This window comes from Phodopus roborovskii, unplaced genomic scaffold, assembly GCF_943737965.1.
Source record: "Phodopus roborovskii unplaced genomic scaffold, PHOROB, whole genome shotgun sequence".
Lineage (NCBI taxonomy): Eukaryota > Metazoa > Chordata > Mammalia > Rodentia > Cricetidae > Phodopus > Phodopus roborovskii.
In genome coordinates, this window is record NW_026126540.1 from 32884743 (window position 1) to 32904255 (window position 19513).

Sequence of the window (19513 nt, forward strand, 5' to 3'; positions counted from 1 at the left end):
AGTATGCCCCAGCCCCAACATATAGGTTGACATTAAGGTATCCCAAAGACCACATCTACTAACCCTAAAGTTTGCTGGACATAGTTCTGACCCTGATCTTTGACCCTAGTTACCTCATTCATTCAGATTTCCATGCTTGCCATCTGAATGCCAGGGCCTTGATTTCTTTCATATACCCAGTTTCTGGGCTGTCTCCTCACATCAATGTCAAGCATTCCCAGGGTGTCTTTTGCCGAGGGAGTTTCTTGCCCTCTCCAGTCCCATTCCATTTTGGAATGAGTCTCCAGGGACTCTTGCCTGTAACTTTTCCCTTTTCAGACCTGTCATCAGCCAAAGCTGGCTTCTTTCCAACGTCATTAAAAAGAAGGCCAACCAATGACACTTCAGAAGGACCCCAGCTATCCAATGGTAGGACATGTTGTCCTTAGACCAGCAAGAAAACCAGAGGAGTAGAGAAACTCATTAAGATGCTGGAAAAATAAAGATTAAAAACCCAAGAGAACTTATGGCAATAAGACTTAGGAAAACGTTTGTGGAGGAGGCGGGGCTGAGTGGCAGCCTGCCCACATGGAGCCTTTGATCCTTACCTGAACTTCCTCTGTGCCAGTGGGGGCAGAGTCATTTGCCAGCAGGGGTTCTCCAGTGGGGGCCTGGATAGTGACAGACTTTTCTGACCCTCTGCCATCTTTACTTCGTGGAGATTTGTGTCTTTCTCGTGTTCTTTCCCTGGGCGGGGGGGGGGGGGGGGGGGGGGGGGAGATCCAAAAAATCAGATAAACTTTATGCCAGGTTAATTACTCTCTAACTCACCAAAGCATACATTTTATTTTGACTTTAGGAAAATTCTATGCCTTTGCCTATACCCCACCCTGAACCATACACATGGCATCCATACGTACCCATGCCCACAGCCTGCAAGGAGCAAGATTATCTTGAACTCCTCCCTATTTAGGATTTTCTTTCTGCGAATTTCACACCCAAATCAAAGACCACCACTCCTCCACCAACAATAACTGCATTTTTTTTTCAAAGTCTAATTTTAGAAATACTATGGCTGGGGCACATTTTACTATAATAATTGCTCAGTTGATCTGGTCACCATTTGCCTAAACTAATTAGGAATGCCTTTTTACCGGAAGAACACTGCATCACATCTAAACTTTGATCTGGAAAAAAAAAAAAATCTGGGACACGATGTCACCCTATACTTTGGGACAAGGAGAGAAGAAAGGAAGTCCTAAACCAGGACAGAGAATGATTTGCTTTTCATTCTTACACTTTCAACATGAAAAGCCATTCCGGTAGGTTTCGGCTGAGCTCAAAGACGTCCACACGAACAAAGAAGGTGAAACAAATGACCCTGAGGGTGTGTGTGTGTGTCTTCAGGACACTAAAGAAAAGCAGGCTTTCCACACGTTGGCTCCAGAGGAACTTTATGGGTGGTCTTCCAGAGACAGTGGGCGGACACCCCTGCTGAGTCTTAAAACTACAAAAGGAATCAGCCAGTGGCCAAGCCTAGAGGTCACAAGCTGGTCAGTGAGTAGTAAAGGAAAGTGGCTCAAAAGGAGCCCTGTAATGGCAAACACCCTTGTGTTTCTTAGGCCTCCTGTCCCCATGTGCCATTGGACAAGTCTTTCCCATAGCTGTCCTCGTGCCAGGGTTTCCCATTTTGTATGCAGAGCCAGACATCTCTCTATCTGCACATTAGATGTGTGACCCTGCACAGGGTACTTGACCTCAGCTTCCCTATGTGGGAAATGAAATGGGGGCCACGATGATGCCACACAGACAAGGGGAAGTGTATGTGCCCAGTACAGGGATGTGCGGTGAACCCCCCATATACAGTAGCCGTTAGCTAACGGCAAAGAACATTGTCTGGACCTTGTGAAGAAGTGTATGTTATCCCGGAGAAAGGGGAGTAAAAGAGCCATGAGCACACTGCCAAGCACTCTTCTGCACTACACATCTATCTCTTATCAACCTACTACTTAGCAACAACAAAACTCTAAAACAAAACAACTGAATGGCAGATCTCTTGCCAGACTCCTATCTTGGGAACCTCTCCCTTGGATAAGCAGTGGATAATTCCTCCAAGGAACAAAGGGTTTCCCATGGTAGACAGTTTCTTAGTTACAACAGCTCCATTCTTAGCCCATTAAATAGCAATAGATGTGCTCTGGTTAGCTGTGTGTGGTTTGAGACAGGCAGCCAAATAAGCAGAGAATCTAGCTGGTCATCCAGAGCTATAGCCAGTGATTTCAATTTCCCCTTCTCTGGCCCATTCACAGAGCACTTGGCTGAATGCTTGACTGGATTAGCTCTATACAATTTTAACAAATAGCTCTGAGGCCAGTATTACTGACCCATTTCACAGATGAGAAAACCTAGGCTCACGGAGTTTAAATGCCTTCCAGAAGTTGTAGTAAGGAGCAGAACAGGAACTGAAGCCAAATCTGCTGCTATTGCTTCTATTCAAAGCCACTATGTTATACCGCTTTTGAGGAACAATTAGATTTTTTTTTTTTTAAAAAAAATAGCATATATAACTATATAAAACAATAGAATTTTACTATGACACTTTCCATACATGAAGATAATGTACTTTAATCATGTTCACCCCCTTTTATCTTCTTTCCTCCTCCCCACTGGTCTCCTTCCTTTTCCTAAATATCCAAAATCAGGCAATTTTATGGAGTAAATGTTTCCTAGCACTCATGTTCACACACCCTTGCAGTCACACTGCTAGCGTTACGAAGCAGGCCTCTGAAGCTAACATTGGTAGTCACCGTTGGCTGTGACCATCAGTAGCCTTAGTTGTGTGCTCTGGGTTGCCCAATCTCAGCACTCCAAGAGGCATTCTCTGCGAGCAACATTGAGCAGTGTGGGAGATTGCTGCTTTCCTAGTTTGGTCAGTCTTCAGAATGAACTGTAGGCTAGGTCTAGTGCTGCTACTCCACCAGGTCACTCCTGCATCCAGCTGGATGGCCCCAGGGTGATTCCATCCCCTTCGGGTCCCCTACTGCTCTTCTGTTTATCACTCTCTTGTTGGCCTGCAGTCAGTCACATGCTTATCTAACCTGGCTCTCTATTGAAAAATTTCACAGGTCAAATCCTGTGCCAGAAAAGACTCTTCTGGAACCAAACCCGTTCACTTCCTGCTAGCTTCTGGTCCTCGAACAAGACCAGGGCTGAAGGCTGATGGAACCTGACCAGGACTGAAAAAGACCATACCATACTCCTCTCCCTGGACCTCCTAGCTGGGCTCTTAAAGGCCCCCAAGGGCACCGACATGGGAACAACCAGTGTCTAGGCAACTCTGTCTCACAACTCCCTAGATAACTCAGGAAGTGAGTGCACCAGGTAAGAACTTATTGTCTAGTAGCCCAAGGAGCCCTCCATCCACCAGCACCTGCCACTCTACACCAGCATCTCTCATTTCTCACACCCCTTGTGCAGACAAGCCGCTATGGGCGCAAGAGACTGGGTGGCCCTGCCCTCAGAGAATCTGTCTGCAAGAGAGACAATAGGAATCTACATTTTTCTCACCAGCACCCCAGGCCATCAGGATGCAGATGATGCAAGGATTATTTCCAAAGACTTTCCCACCCTATGTTTCTGGAGAGACTGTGGAAATTCCTACTTAGAAGTCTGTGTATTTGTGAAAAGCCTTGTGAATGGCAGGGGATCAAAACCATGGGTGTTTGGTTGTGTAGTGCTATAACACACAGTACATCTTTATTAAAATAGTGGGGCTGAAGAGATGGCTCAGCAGTTAAGAGTACTTACTGCTCTCCCAGAGGATCTGAGTTCTATTCCCAGCACCCATATAGAGAGGCTGGCAAACACCTGTAACTCCAGCTCCTGAATTCTATGAGCCCCTGAAGACACTCACACAGACATAGACTAACAAATCTTTTTATTTTGGTATTGCATGGGTGAGGATAGCACATAGTCCCGACTAAGGGCTACCCAGAATTAGGGACAAGTGAGCTAGCTGCTTCTTGTATTGGTCTCACCGTAGAAGGGAGTAAGACACACCACATGGCAGTTACAGAAATCACTGCTGCTAGTTACTGCTCTGGGCAGCTCTCCAAGCCAAGCCAGGACTTAAGAGTGATGTCCAAGAAAAACACAGTTGGTCATCCACCCAGCGCTTTCTAGTTTGCAAAACTACAGAGCTCTCAGAGGTCATTTCACTGCGGAATATACCTAAACACTCATCTCTGTAGCCCTAGAGGCACTGACAGGAACGGAGATGTGCTAGGCTAGCATTACTGAAGCCCTGCATTCAATCCCTAGCACCACATGAACCAGACATAATGGCATACACCTGTGACCCTTGGTGACAGACAGAATTTGAGGCCAGCGAACACGGATGTTGTAACTTTGACAGACATCTATCTGTGGCTGCCCATTATCCTGGAAGACAGTTCCCCAATGATGAAGATGAGTCAAAGAGTATAGGAGTAAGTGTGTGTGTGTGTGTGTGTGATAAATGGTTTACAAAACCTATAAATGGAACATTAAGACACAGTCGAGATTTAACTACCTGAGTGGTCAGGATCACCTGAGGGCTCTTGGACAGCCTCATCACCCACAGGAATCTGTGTCTTTATCTCTAAATCTGTCTTCCTGCTTTCTTGGCCCACAGGAGTAAAGATAAGTCTGTCAGTGCAAAGATAAGTGTATCCATGCACTGTAGGTACACATGCATGAGCGGGTGGGAAGAGCAAGCGGCAGCATGCGAGAGGCAACCATGTGTGAAGCCAAATGCATCATCATTTAGGCAATTTGCTAGCTGAGTCCTGGGGAGCTCTGTAACCCCCTCAGTCTAGCCAGAATGCCTGAAATTCCCACACTGTCCCTACTTACAGTCAGTGTATTTCCTGGGAAGGCTATTTCCTCCTGTTCTGTTTCTAAATGGGGAAAGCCATCCCACCGGTTACTCCTCCCTTTCCTCTCTGCCACCACCCACCCACTCACTACCTATCCTCTGCCTATGGACTGCTAGGCCTGCTGTGGGAGGAGAACAAACAGGCATGGTAGAGCCTTGCCACTGCCTGGGCAGCCCATTAGAACAATGCATTTTAACACATTAGTCACACTTTCCTTTCAAAGCTGACATTCTCTTCCAAAGGACCAACATGCCTGGAACTTGCCAAGTGGTTCTGCTTGCCTGGCGGTATTTGGTAACCATGTTCCTCTCTGTGGCTCAGCTTCACCACCTGTAAGAGTTTCCCCAACCCCCACTATTCTAGGACTGCTGAAAGCATGGAAGAGGGTGATCTTGCAGGTCCTCTCAAAATGATGCTTAATGTTCCCGGCAGCTGCTGGTATCAGGAGCCCCACAGGTTAAACGAGGTTGGCTATAGTCTGTACTACTCCCTCAACAAGCTAACTGGACAGTCTCTGGAGACAGCAGGAATCAGTGATCTCTTTGTCAGAAAACGGGCTTGGACAGCAGCCAATCCTCCAAGACCATCAGTGTCATCAGGCACTTCATTATTCCTTTCTGAGTGGGAGCTGCGCTAAAATTACCAAAAGACGAAGTCCCTTTCTTTTCCTACTCCTCCATTTAAACTCCCCACAAATCATGGAGCAGAGAAACCTTTTACAGGACACTCCTGGGACAAGAAATGCCGGCGGCAGCCAGCTCTCATACCTGTGGAGGGCTCCTTCACTGTTAGACATTTCTCCTCACCCTGGCTGTGAATTATAAACTTTGCCCCAAGGTTCCTACGACCTCTGAGGTCCTCCCTCACACAATACAGGGGGTGGGGCTTCAGAGACCTACTAAGTGTACTTACACAGCCCTGCAATTCAAACCCCTCACTGGGCTCCATTCAGCAATATTCCCTGATCGACTGTTGGGAAGCAGAGCTCCGCTCAGCCCTCCCAGTAGGCATTCCACAGTGTCCCTTGATCAATTGATTAAAAGCCTCAGCTCCAGCTCGCATTTGCCAAGTACTTTCCACAAGGGATCAAGAAAGAACTAAGTGTTCTACATGTCATCTTAATTGGAAGTTATAGTCTCTTAGAGTTCCCATAACAGTACTAGAGAATCCATTTCTGGGACCCCAAGAGGCCTGGGGAAGCAGCAGCATGCAGGACTGGCCTTGAAGTGTATGCATCTTGGTGGGCATGCAGACAAAAGGAACAGAGCTGGCTCCATTCAGAATTTCACAAGCCATCCTCTCCTGCTCACCCTCAAGCGCCAAAGAAACCCCAATACCATACCATATGGAAGGGAGCCTGACACCCCAAGGACCCAGCTGCTTTTGCCAGTTAGGTCCAAAAAGCAGATATTTGAAAACAGCTCTTTCTGGTATTTTATAACAAATCTGTTAAGTTCACCCACTGATCATTATCTGTGACGATTCTTAAAACCAGTGTGTGGGGGGGGGCTCTGACTTTCTCAGGAGCTGGGCTGTAGACTGTCACCCCCAAAGCATCCACATCAAGTGTCTTTGCTCCTCACTGGGAAGGAGAGCTGGGCTCCAGCACAGGGAACTCCACAAACAATGCAGGCATATTTAGAAAGTAGAGCAGTTTTAAAAGAAGAACCACCCAGAAGCCCATTTCCTTAAAATAATGTGAGCATCATCTTTGAAAAGCTTTCCTTTATACTTTTATTCTATTTATTTATTTATTTATTTATTTATTTATTTATTTATTTATTTATCTATTTATCTATCTATCTTTGACAGGATCTCACTAAGTAGCCCTGCCTGGCCTGGAACTTGCTACTTGTTTTGTAGAACAGGCTGGCCTCCAACTCGCATAGATCTGCTTGCCTCTGGCCCCTAAGTGCTAGGATTAAAGGCCCCTGCTCCCTTATCTGGCCTCCATTCACTTTTTTTTTTTTTTTAATAAAAACTACAAAAACAGGAATCTGTACAGAAAAACAAAGTTTAAGTGGATAACTCCCCACCTACCAGTCACTCCTGCCAAGAACCCCCTCCCTGAGGATGCCACTCCTAGCAGCTTGGAAGACACTTGAAGGCTTCTTTCCAGGTGTGGCCATCCACACAGGACCCGTGAAACACATATCCTAATCTGAGATCTCACTCTGGGAACAGTTACTTATTCAGTGATCTGTTTGGTGAGAGACGCAAACACTGGGACAGTAACCATTCCATACCACACACAGCTGCGGCCACCACCGTGGGCCTCTGCACTAGTGTCAGATGTCACTTTGAACACGGGTGCAGACATACCAAGACTGTAAACAGCACTGACACAGCTACTAGTGAGAGCCCTCCTACCATGGGCTGAGCTAGTCATTTTCCATATATGCGTATGCCATTCGGCTCTCATTCTATCTAGGAGGAGATCCCCATTCCCATTTCACAGAGGAGGAGACACCTCACCAGCTGCATTCTTACCCGGTGTGGTACAATACCACCCATTTCATCATTTATCTGTTCATCTATGTATCCCTCCACTCAGCAAGTATTCTGCAGGTCAGAATGCATACGGCCCTCTGAAGATCAGTGTAGGCTGTTGCGATCAGTGGCCCCACCACTCAGGACAGTGTTTGCAAACCCTGAGCTTGTTCACTTGGAAGACCAGTCAAAGAGAAATCAGATGCCAGACCAATTGCACCCCTGTGCGGGTTTGGGTGGGTCGGGGTGTGGGGTGGATGTGCACCCCTCCCCCACCATGCCCCAGATAGCCTCAGGGCAGATGCTTAATGGCCTGTGAGTCAGCAGCTCCGGGTGAAGAAACACATTAACACCTGCTTTTTAACTTTCATTTACAGAATTGGTAAAGCTCAGGGAGAACTTTACATTGATGAGAAGTACTTAGAAATGAGAAACATTTCCAATGGCTGGGAAAACTTTAATTTAAAACCAATTGTGAGGAATTAAGGTCATCAACTCTAATGGCGGCTATAAAATGTAAATTGGCAGTGTAGTGACTCCCCGAGCATATCAACCATTCTTGCAGCTTGGCTTCTCCGCACCAGTAGACTGATCCCTCAGCATCCTTGTTCCTTCGGGCGGTCTGTTGAAAACTTGGTTCTCTAACAGAAAGCCCTACCCACCTGCAGGTCTTCCCACAGATTCTTTGCTTACATACCCTTGCCTGTGAGATTTTTTTGAATGGCTTGAGTAGTAGGAATATCCAGAATACGTGGATTCGGTATCCATAGCAATGGTGAGCTTCCTCTGATGATGCAGCAGGCACTGTTTTCCCACGGGCAGCCTCACCTACTAGCTCCTAAAGCCTTGTGGGGCTCAGAGTTGCTACTCTTCAACAGGACTCTGGGAGGGGGAGAAAAAGAATAGATTAATTCTCAACATCAAGGGCCAAAACATAAAACAACAACAGACAACTCTCCTCTGAGGTCCCTGTTATGCAACACGGGGTCAGTATAAAACTCAAACCTCCAAAGGTGCCACTCGCCAAGGAACAAGCTTTGCAGATGTCGGAGAGGCAAGGGGCGATGAGCATGCTGGACCCCATCACAACAGAAGGAAGAAGGTTTGGGAAAATCCTGGGCATTGAGATATGTATTTCTCATGGCTTTGGCTGTAGGAACTTCTTCTCACACCAGCCCCCAGACAAATGTCTACCCCACCCCCAACTGTCAGTCATAAAAACAACATCCAGGAAGATCACTGATTCAGCACTTTGGCCATCATTTCCAAAAGTCAATTAAAGTTTTTTTCTTGGTCTCTTTGAGAATCCCAACTCCTAGAAATTTATCTTAGTAATTAAAAATCAACAACCACCACGACTGCCTTGCTGCCTATGATAATAAAAAGCTAGAAGCAGTGTAAATGCCTCCCCAAGCCAAGGAATAGCCAGGGGGAAATACGATCCAGCCAGTCAAAGAAAATATCATGTATCTGCATAAAATGACACTTATGCAGAATGGAGATTTCAATAAGCCAGCAAGGGGATTGCAGGCAGCTGATAAGCTGCACAACTGTCACAATGGTGTGAAATAACTTACAGAGCGGCAGGGACTGAGACAGGGGGACATCAGAAAAGTTGATTTATTAGTTGCAAGGTCCTAGGTCCTTTCCCACTTCCCTCAAATATTGCTCTGCAATAAAAATAAATTGGAAACACTTCCAAGCACATTCCTGAGCCTGCACATGCTCGGTCTTCACTCCTAGAAAGGCGGGTCTAAAGTTCTGCCTCTTAGAGCACCCCTCTCCCAGGCCTGGTCTAGGCTCAATAGGGCTTCCCACCCTGCAGTGTCCTGGAGGCTCAAACTGCAAACACAGCCAGTGAGATAAGCTGAAGCAAACAACAGAGTTGTACAGGCCCCACCCTGGCCATAGCAGGGGGAGGTCCAGGCTCCCAGACCCCAGCAACAGCTAAGACTGGGAGAAATTTCGAACTGGGAGCATTAACCGGGCCTGGAAGTCACATCGACACACAGTCACACTGGCCCAGAGCCTAGAAGTGGCACTCTGTTACTTCCAAGATGGAAGGAAAATTCTTTCTAAAGAGACCCTATGCCTAGGGGTTACCGGCCTTGTCCTAGAGGTCTCCACTCACCATTTCACTAGGGATTGATCTCAAAGTACTAATTTCAAGGGGAAAAAAAGTATATCCTCACTGTCTAATACGATTAAAAGCTAAACATTATAAAAATGTCCCCCAAATCAAGGAACAAGTAGGGAGCACATGGTTCAGTTACCCCAAATTAGCACATATCTGTAGGAACTGGTAATCATGGAGTCAAACCCCAGGGCCACTCCTTGCCCGCCCCCCCCCCCCTCTCCATGCCTTGCTCACTGCACTGACTCATCCATTTCACACCCACATTAATAAGCAGGCTGGTGACCCTGCTCAGGAGTGGATGACAGAGAACCTACTGCCTTCCCTGGCCCTGCTGGTGGCTGCTCTCCCAATGGAGGCCCCTGGTAGCACTCCTTCCCCAATACTTGGTCCTCTTTCCTCATATCAGCCTAGTCATGGGGAAGCATGCAGTCCAGCCCTTGCTTAGCCACCTGCAATCAGCCCCTTCCTTGCCTTCTGGACTCTCAATCTGCTCACTTGTCAATCAGGGATCAATGAACCAGCCACAATCTCCCAGAGCGAAGCTATAAACAGACACAGACTTCCTAGCTGCAGGACCTCAAATGATGAAACCTCTTTGAAGTCCCATCTACAAAATTCGACCATCAGGAGTGCTTTGATGACTATATGAGCTGACAGTGGTGACAGAGCCCAGCGTGGGCACCAGATGCGCTGGCTAAGTAAAACTGGGTGGCCCCGAGTGCTCCCTTCCGTGGTTTCTAAACTCCACAATCTCCTTGCCTTTCTCGGCAAGAGCAGAGGGCAGCAGGGCAACTGGCCAGCACCTCCCTTTAGGCTACCCACCCAAGGCTCACCTGCTGTAGGAAGAAGGGGCTGCCCCTCTGGCTGCCTGCTTTCTCGCCAGCTGTGTACTGGAACAAGGCAAGTTTAACCTCGGGACTATGGGTTTCCTACCAAGTAAAAGGAAGTCAAGCAGCCTGCTTGGGAGGAAGGGGGTGATTGAAAAGACTAAACATGAAATCAATCAGGCATCTCTCAAAACATTAGCTGGACTCCTGGGCTGAGGGCCCATCTTTTCTCCCCCTACTGTCTCCCATGGTTTTCACCAGCCGGGCAATAAGCTTTCCGCACTCTGGAGTCCTCCCTTCCTTCCTGCTCTGAGCTATGTTCCGTTCGCACTGTCTGTCTGGATGACAGACAAGCGACCTTAGGAGGCACGGACAGGACGGGGAACCTAGCATGAACCAACCAATCCCCTTTCCTTGATAGCTGCTGGCCCAGCTCTCTGTTGACCTGAAGATTCCAAGGTTTGGCACCTTGGTCAGAAAACTGCCCATTCTTCTTTAGATTCATAATTAACCCCCCTCTTCCTGACACTTGCTTCTTCTGCCTTCCAGCCTGACTCTCCATTCTCTCTAACTTCTGATTTCTCACCAGCTATGAAGGAGCATGGCAGAGGAAGGTTTAGCCCTAAACCAGCACACTGCAACTTTTTCTGTGTTCGCACTGCTGTTATACCTCAGGGCAAGTACTTCTGTTCTGTCCCACACCCAAGTCCTCAGTAAAATGACATCATTAATATTCCCTTCCCAAGGTTATTAGGAGGCTTAATCAAGACTCCTGAGGAATGATCTCTAGCATATAGAACCCTTCCCCCTCCGCTAAAGGTCATCATTGTTTGTCCTCATTAAAATGTGGACCATCCATTAAGGCAACTCCAGGCATGTCCCTCAAAGGAAATCACAGCTACCAACAACCCTCTGGGAAAAGCCTTTTCCTAACTCTACCAACTACCCTTGCCCAGGTTCTCTCCAAAGAGGGGAATCTTGTATGAGACGCCCCCTGCCCCACTGCCATCGCCACTAAATCCTTCATTCTTCTCCCTCTACTGAAGAAACTCTAAGTTGGCCAGAGACTGCCTTGAGCCAAATCCAAAGGTCACATCCTTGCTCCCTTTCTCCAGGCCCATCTTACCCCATTGCTTTCCCTTCATACTTCATGAGTAGCCACCAGACCCTGCTCAGCAATGATAGAGAGATGGCTTCAATAGGGGCACACCCCTGCCCCACGCTCGCTGAGCTTCTCTGACGTCTAGCTTCTAGCCTGATGGCACTAATGCTGTTCCTTCTCCTCTAACACTCCTTCCTCCATCTGCTTATCAGGTTTCCCCTTAACACTCAAAGCTCACCCCGATACTCTTTTCCATCTCTGGAGATAAACTCCTCAGTGTCGGAAGCAATGGTCGCCTCCCCAAATATTATGAACACTTCCAGAAAAATAAACGAAATGCTCCTTTCCCGCCCGCTCATGCAGCTCTTGCCCACTGATGCACTCTGCTGTCCTGGCTTAGTTTTTCCACCATCCTGTCGGTGATGCTGCCATCCTAGCCAGTAGATGGACCACTCTATGCTGCTCTCTCGAATCCATCCATGCATCCCACCGCCACCAAGCCCAGCTTGTCCTCAGGTCCTCCCCATCCTCTCCCAGCTCCCAGCAGCAGAAAGCTAACGTAGAGAATATCTCCAAGTTTTCTCACCTGACCCAGCCCACAATGAGCCTGGCCCTCCTGAGTCTCTGCTTTCACCATGGTTACCAACTCTTGCCTCACCTAAGATCTGAGTGAGCAGTCAGGAAGTAAGCTAATAAAAGGCAGAGTGAACTCCTTCCACAAAAGGGCTTGACCTCAGGCAGGGGCTCCCATTTGAGTTAATAAAGACACAAATCCTACTGCTAATCTCTGTAAAGATGTACATACAAGGAATTAACAAAATGTATGACAAGGCCAGAAGCCTTTATCAGCAAAGACAATAAAGGAAAAGAAATCCCTTTCTCTGGGTAGCAATGAGTGGTTGCTATGTCCAGAATGGGATAGAAGCAAGTAGGCGTGTACATAGGAAATCCTTGAACCTGCATCTGTCTATCATACTGGCCCGTGACAGGACCGGTATTGTGTTTGGTCCAGGCAGGGTAGCAGCTAGGCTGACCTCACCCTTGCTGTGGCGTTCCCTAAACTTTAAAACACAGAATCTTGGTCATCAACAGTCTTGCCAGCTGTTCCAGTTCCTCTGGGGCCTGGTTCTTCCCAGCCTCGGGACCTTAGTAGAGCCCAGTTTATCTACTAGGACTCAATCTCTTCACATGCACCATTTTGGCTAATCCCTCTCACTTCTTTGGAGAGATCATGTTGACTCTCCAGTCCACACCTGGCCAGCCCACCACCTGCATTCTTCCTACAGGTCTCCCAAGTCACACTGTGTGACTACTGAACATCAGGCTCCTGGGGTGCCAGAACCACATGCCTTACCACCTCCCCTGCTGCTGGCAAACAAGAGGCACCTAGTAAATATTTAGTAAATATAAATGAATGAAAATCTCCTGAGATGTGCCTATCTCAGGACATGGAGGCACACCTTCATCATAAAAGAAAGTTTGCTGAGAGTAGATGAAATGGAGATTCTGGAACTATTCCTTGACCAGCACCGCGGTTTTCAGCTACTATCCAAGAGCATCCTGCTCCAGTTTGGGCCAGCGTACATACTCCAAACCAATGGGCCTGGGGAACGTTGCGGAGACAGCAGCATCTTACAGTGTGTAATGACCTTCCCCTACCACCCTGAACTAAAATAAGGTGAAAGTCACTGACCTCAAGGAGAATCTCCCCTAAAGTCATATTTACTCCTATAAAATACAAGACTCCAACTTGAAAGAAAGACAATGCTCGGGGGGGGGAAAATCATATAAGGCAAATAATAGGTTACGATAATGAGCATGGTAAATATAAGCCAACGTTTATGAAAAGGAAGTTATAAAAACATCAACAGCTCTACCCAGAATGATTAATTAAAGGGGCTCTGCTTGTGAATGTAGAAAGCTGCTGCACAGGGGTCCAGAGAGTAGCCTGTGTGGGTTCACTTGGAGACTCTCAGGTTCAGAAGGATGGTGCACAGGGGTGTGACAAAGCCTATAAGACAGTTTGCTAAACTTGCACCTGTAAATCATAAAACAATATCCAAGTCTGTGACATGAGGTTCTGCATGGCACCTGTGACAAATCAATGACCCTCTTCCAGCAACAGAACTCTTCAAAATGTATGGCTATCGGTCACTGTTCACCAGGAAAGAAATGCCAGCCTCAAGTTACCTGGCTGCCAGAGTTCAACTCACATCCCCAGAGTAACTGCCATTGATTGAGCCATTAATTACCTCTGGAACATTCCTGACGGCTGGATACAGATAGCTGAAGAGCTGTGAATAGTTACTGTATCTTTTCAAGCAAACACTTGTCCCCTAGTAGATTTTGAAGCTCCAGAGACAGATCTGATGCCCACCATGTATTCCATGCTGCCAGGTCCAGGGCTCTAAGTGGGATTGGGCTTGGGGGTGGGGGATGGGTAGGACTGAGCAGCAGAGGTTGTGGGCAGCTTTTCTTCTGACTCCAGGAGGACCTAGACAGCTATCAGAAACAGTCTAGCCATAGGCACTGAATCTTGCCCTCCTTAAGGAAAGCCTCAGAACAATCATGCCTGTGTGCAGCAGGGACTCTGGGCACAGTCACTTCACTCCACAGAAATGATGGCAGTTCCACTCTGACATCAAGTGCTTACTGTGTGTTAAGACTGAAGTCACTTGTATGAAATATCTCAGTCCTCAGAACAAGCCTTTAAGGGGGAAAAATAGAATGTTACAGAATGTTAGTGTAGTTAAGGAAATAAGATCTCCCCCCCCACCCCCATGCACGTGCCCCAGTAGGAGCTTGAACTTCAGGAGATTGGTTTCAGAGAGCCAAGGAAAACTGAAAGCTATGTACAAATTACCAGAATTGTTTGTTTACTTAGAGAAGACAACAACAGCGAATTGTTCCAAACCACATTTAACCTCACAAAGAATCCTGCAGTTCAACTCCTACTCATAGGCTCAGTAGAAGGGAGTAGGGGAACTTTGAGGAGTATGGAAATTAATCTCAAACAGCCTCCATCCCAGGTAAGATCTCTGATTATCAATCAGTGTGATCAGGGCCCATCCAACCCAAACTACAGCAGAGGCAAAGCAGGGTCAGGGGGACAAACAAGAGAGTATTTGCTACATTCAACACATTAATTCTTCAACAGAGGGTGTCATGGAATTGTTGCTTGGTAAGGAAACTTCAATTTCCTGTATGGTTCCTTCCTGTTGCTCAATAAATAAGACAATAAAAAACGAGACTTGGCAAGCAGTCTTAAAAATATGACACTCACAGTTCTCCCACTTTACTTACAAATTAAATAGCCACCAAGTCACACAGTCAGCACTGCAACCCTGAAGATTTCACACTGGGTGTTTTGGCCAATCATTCTGGGAGTCGCCAACCTTTGGAAATGCTAAATGCTCCTGGATATTTCTTTGAAATGTAGAATAAAACAGTTTCTTCCCACACATCAAAGCCCCTACTATATCACACTGATTTAATTCAATTCTAAAAACTCTAATTAGTGGTTACATAAAATGGCTAATTATGCCTCCCTGGGTTCAGACAGTTTCTGCCATCTCAGTTACAGAGCCTAGGAGCTGTGTAATCAACACACCCACTGGAAGGAGAAGGCTAATTAGCATTGTTGATTGGTGACACAACTTATAATATTTTTCAGCAAACCCTGAAAAATGTATAAACATATCTTCACAGATTACTAGCTTTTGGAATTAGCCTGTAAGACCGCATGCATCCTGACCATAGTCCTCTCAAAGGGCTTTTAACAAAACGCACGCTCCAGCCATATAATCATCAAGATAAATAGCCCTGGCACCTCCCCATGAGCTTCAGAAGGAGCTCACCTTCCCGGTATGGGCATCACACCGGGTCTGGAGAAGTGAAAACTGAGATTGCCCGGCTCCAAGGCTCCAAGTTTCCCCTGCTCATCATCGAGCCGCCAGGCTGCGGCTCCACCCCACTCCTGCTTCCAACACCGACGCTTTTAAATTTTTATAAAGCTTCACACTTCTCTGGGCGCGTTGCTTGGGGGCAGATCAATGGCTGCGGGATGAAATGAGCTCCTACCGGTGCTGCCCGGGCGCGGCGAGGTTCCCCGGGACAGGGACTCCTCCTCCGGCTGGGACTGGCTGCACTCCTCTGCTCCGCCCCGGCGCTTTTGAAAGTAAACTCCTACCTGCCTGTTGCGCTCCGCGATGCGCAGCGGGCCGCGCCCCCCCAGGCCTCCCCGGCTGCGGTTTTGTAAACGAAATATAAAACACAAGCCAGCTCCGTACCGGTGCCCAAAGCCCAGCCAGGTGACCCCGGGTCCTGACGTGGACCCCGATCGCGTCCTGTCCCAATGCGGCACAAATTGCCGCCCTCTGCCTCGGACAAGCCGTCATTCCCGATCGTCGCCTCGGCACACGCACCCAGGGGCGCACTCCAAAAGCCAGCCAAGGCAAAGGGGCTTCCAAGGTAGCTCAGGCAGCCCCAGAACTCGGAGCAGTTGGATGGGACGGAGAGAGCCCAGGGTAGGGATGGAACGACCCGGGTGCCAGGAAGCGCGACCCGAAGGGGCCCGGGGGCTCCCGGCTCGAGGCCACGAACCTCGATCGGAGTGCCGGGGAGCAGGGACAAGCGCAGTTGGGCCTGACCTCCCGCCCAACTCATTCCCCGGCCGCCGCGCCGCGCCCACCTCTCCCGGGACTCACCCAGGCGCCGGTCCGCCGCGCTCCACGCTCGCGCTCTTGGGTGCAGCGCCCCGGCTCCGCGGCCTGCGCTGGGCTGCAGTGGAGGCACAGCCCCGCCGCGGTCGCCGCTCTCTGCTGCTTTCCGCTTCCTGTCCCGGCGCCGCCCCGCAGCCCCAGCCCAGCCCTGCTAGCCTGGAGAGGCGGCCAGCCAAGAGCTGCAAGCGCTGCGGCCCCCACAGCCAGGCCGGCCCACCTGCAGCAGAGGGCGGGGCGGGTCTCCCAGGTCTCACACACACACTCACACACTCATTCACTCTCTCTCTCCCTCTCTCTCTCACACACACAAAATTGCATGACCCGGGGTTACTGTCTCCCCACCAAACACCCCAACATACCTCCAAGGTTCTCTCCCCCCCACACACACACACACTCAACACACAAAATTGCATGACCCAGGGGTTAATGTCTGCCCACCAAACAATCCAACATACCTCCAAGTCTCTCTCTCTCTCTCTCTCTCTCTCTCTCTCTCTCTCTCTCTCTCTCTCTCTCTCCCTCTCCCTCTCCCTCTCCCTCTCCCTCTCTCTCTCTCTCTCTCTCTCTCTCTCTCTCTCTCTCTCTCTCTCTCTCTCTCTTACAATTGTGCATAAAGTCAAGCCCTCTCGTTGTTTGCCATCATCAAGGCTTCAATCCACATATTCACGCAATCCGAGAACCAATATCTCCCCCTCCCCCCAACTCATACATATTGCAGCTCACATGACACACTTAAACTCCAATGTAGTCCAAGAGATGACCCAACCAATAACCACAAACGCCCACACCCCTATAACAGCTCCTCTCTGCCCATCCCCTACCAGAGCGGGCATGCCTCTACTCTCCTGGTCTACTGGAAACTGGCATCTCTAAAGGCAGGGAGCCAAAAGTTCCCAGCTATTAAGACCACTTCCCTTGCTGAGCCTCCTTGTGTTGTGTGGACAGTGGTAAGGATGCTAATGTTGACCTTGGAGGGTTGTAGTGAGAATTCTAGAAAGTGCTGAGCAGTTGGGTAACTGTTTTTATGAATATTTGCACCCTTCTTTCTTAGTTTTAATGGAATCCGTGCTCAGAATGACAGATCTACTGCTGCCATGACGAAATACTAGTGAGAGGGCATGCACAGCAGGAAGTGCTGAGTTTGCAGTTTGTCTGCAGGAATGCTAGGAGTGATTTGGCTTGGGGAATTCAGGCTTCCTCAGCCTTCTTCAGGAACCTGTAGCCTCAAGAAGCCCTTACTCCTCACTGTCCACTTTTTCCTATACCTCTGTACCCCATTTCCCCTACCATACATGCCACCTCCTTCCAAGTACACCCAGATGGTCAAGGCAGCTGATTTTCCCCACTCATTGACACCAGACTCCACTGTCCCCAGTCTCACTTACCAGAACCCCAGCCTCTAAATGACTCCAGATACTAGCTCAAGACCCCAGCAACCTGATTCCAGGTAAAGCTGTCTGTCTGTCCAACATGATAGCTGCTCAGATAGGTAGAGAACTCTGGAAATTGAATATCATTCATCTTAACATTTAGAACCTTCCATATTAAAGCAGGACAAAGCATCCCAGGTCAGGTGTGAGGTTCCAGAGGAGCCCTCTGTAGTATGAAGAGCCACGATGAATTTTCATGGAGTGTAATTCCAGTTCACTTTAGGTGATTAGGTCGAATAACCTTATGATAGGAGGCTTTGTGGTGGGGGGTGAGAAGGATAGTCCAAAATAAATGATTGTAAGTAATTAATCCACCTTGTGCCATTTGTTTTTGCCCAGCAACCTTGAGTTTCAGAGTTGAAAAGCTCGTCTGAAGATGCTCAGACACTGAGTGGCAGTTCACAGGACCAACTATAACCCTCGAGCAAGCCAAGCCACTTGTGGCAGAGCTATTCAGTGCCACTGGCCTTTCATCTGAAGGTGTCTCCTCCAGTTTTACCTTCATCAATAATGAAGGTGACACTGTGGGCACCATCTGTGACTCTTTTGTCTTGCTAATCTGTTTATTCCAAACTGAACAGGGGAAGAGAGACACTATGTATTGGTTGTTCTCAGAACTTCAGCCTAACTACATTCCATACATGCAGCACCTGCATTTCCTTCTTCTTCTCTTATGTTTGCCTTCCCAAGGCTTGTAGTGCTGTTACCTGCTGTGACCTGTCAACCAAAACCCACCTGTAAAGTGACAAAACTTTTTTTTAGGGAGATGCAACACATGTCTACTCAGCCCAAACAGGGAACAGACCAAAGCATGGATACCATGAAGTCCAGCTTGCTGAGCCAATGGGTTGTATTGGGGTTGCTTACAGGAGTATGGATGGAGGATACTTACTGAAGCAGAAATGACTGGAAGACAGCTGCATCACTGAAGCCCACCCCAGCATGAGTGGCAGGTCACAAAGGTGGGACATTTGGATCACACTGCACAGCCTGCAGACAGCTCACCAGGCTGGAGAGCGTCCTTTCCAGGGGCCCCAATCTAAACCTCATCCAGGCTGCTCAGCTGACTTCTTCTTCTTCCAGGCTACAGGTCTGGTCTCAGTCTCTTCTTTGCAGCTGGCATTCTTCCTCTGAGGAGGACTCTCAACTCTATTGCTTACTCTGACAGGGAGGGACCTAGTGAATCTGATCGATTTCAGGGACTTCCTGAAACTATTTTGAATTATGAACCTTCCTGCTTACGGGGATTTCCTAAAGGATGGGATGTTTCAATGCCAGAGGAAACTTACCTAACACCAACTCAAATCCCTGGCTATAGAAAACCTTATCTAGTTCTAACCAGCATGTAGTCTCTTCTCTGTTACCACTTCTCAAGCACTCGGGCTTCTTTTATTTGTTGGTTTTTTGGAGACAGGGTCAGCTCAGGATGCCCTTAAATGCCTGATCTTGTTTTCCTCACCTCCTGGGTTCTGGGATTACAGGTGTGTGTGCCACCACAGCCAGCCCTTCCCCACCCCATCACAGACCTTCCCACATAGTTTGCGTTTAATTTTATTATTACTTTTGAAATTCCTTTTAATTACAGGTGTGAGTGTGTGTGTGTGTGTGTGTGTGTGTGTGTGTGTGTGTGTGTGACAGCTGGGGTGGGGGAATGTCCACCTGTGAATGCAGGTGTCATAGGGTTCCAGAAGAGGGTGTTAGATTCCTTGGAGCTGGAGTTACGGGTGGTGGTGATCCACCCTACATGGGTGCTGGGAAATTAACTCTGGTCCCCTGTGAAAGTAGTATGTGTATGCTCTTAGCTGGGCAGCTATCTCTCCAGACCAAATTCTTGCTTTCCTATAAATAGCAGCGTGTGACTATCATGAATTCTTACTCTTGAGAAGTTAATAGGGTAAGCAGGGAACAATT

At 48.2% G+C, this 19513-nt stretch overlaps 1 protein-coding gene across 2 annotated transcripts in view; it reads right to left on the reverse strand.

The window, feature by feature from the left end:
* Vangl1 (VANGL planar cell polarity protein 1) overlaps positions 1-16321 on the reverse strand; it is a 46510-nt gene extending 30189 nt beyond the window's left edge. The window contains exons 1-3 of one of the 2 annotated variants that reach the window (XM_051198841.1): positions 16158-16321; positions 8083-8267; positions 588-726 (exon numbers count right to left, since the gene is read on the reverse strand). In XM_051198841.1, the coding sequence (XP_051054798.1) occupies positions 588-726; positions 8083-8153 (210 nt within the window). In that variant the 5' untranslated portion in view covers positions 8154-8267; positions 16158-16321. The remainder of the gene's footprint in view (positions 1-587; positions 727-8082; positions 8268-16157) is intronic. The other variant, XM_051198842.1, reaches the window with a different exon arrangement.
* Positions 16322-19513: the final 3192 nt, after the last annotated feature.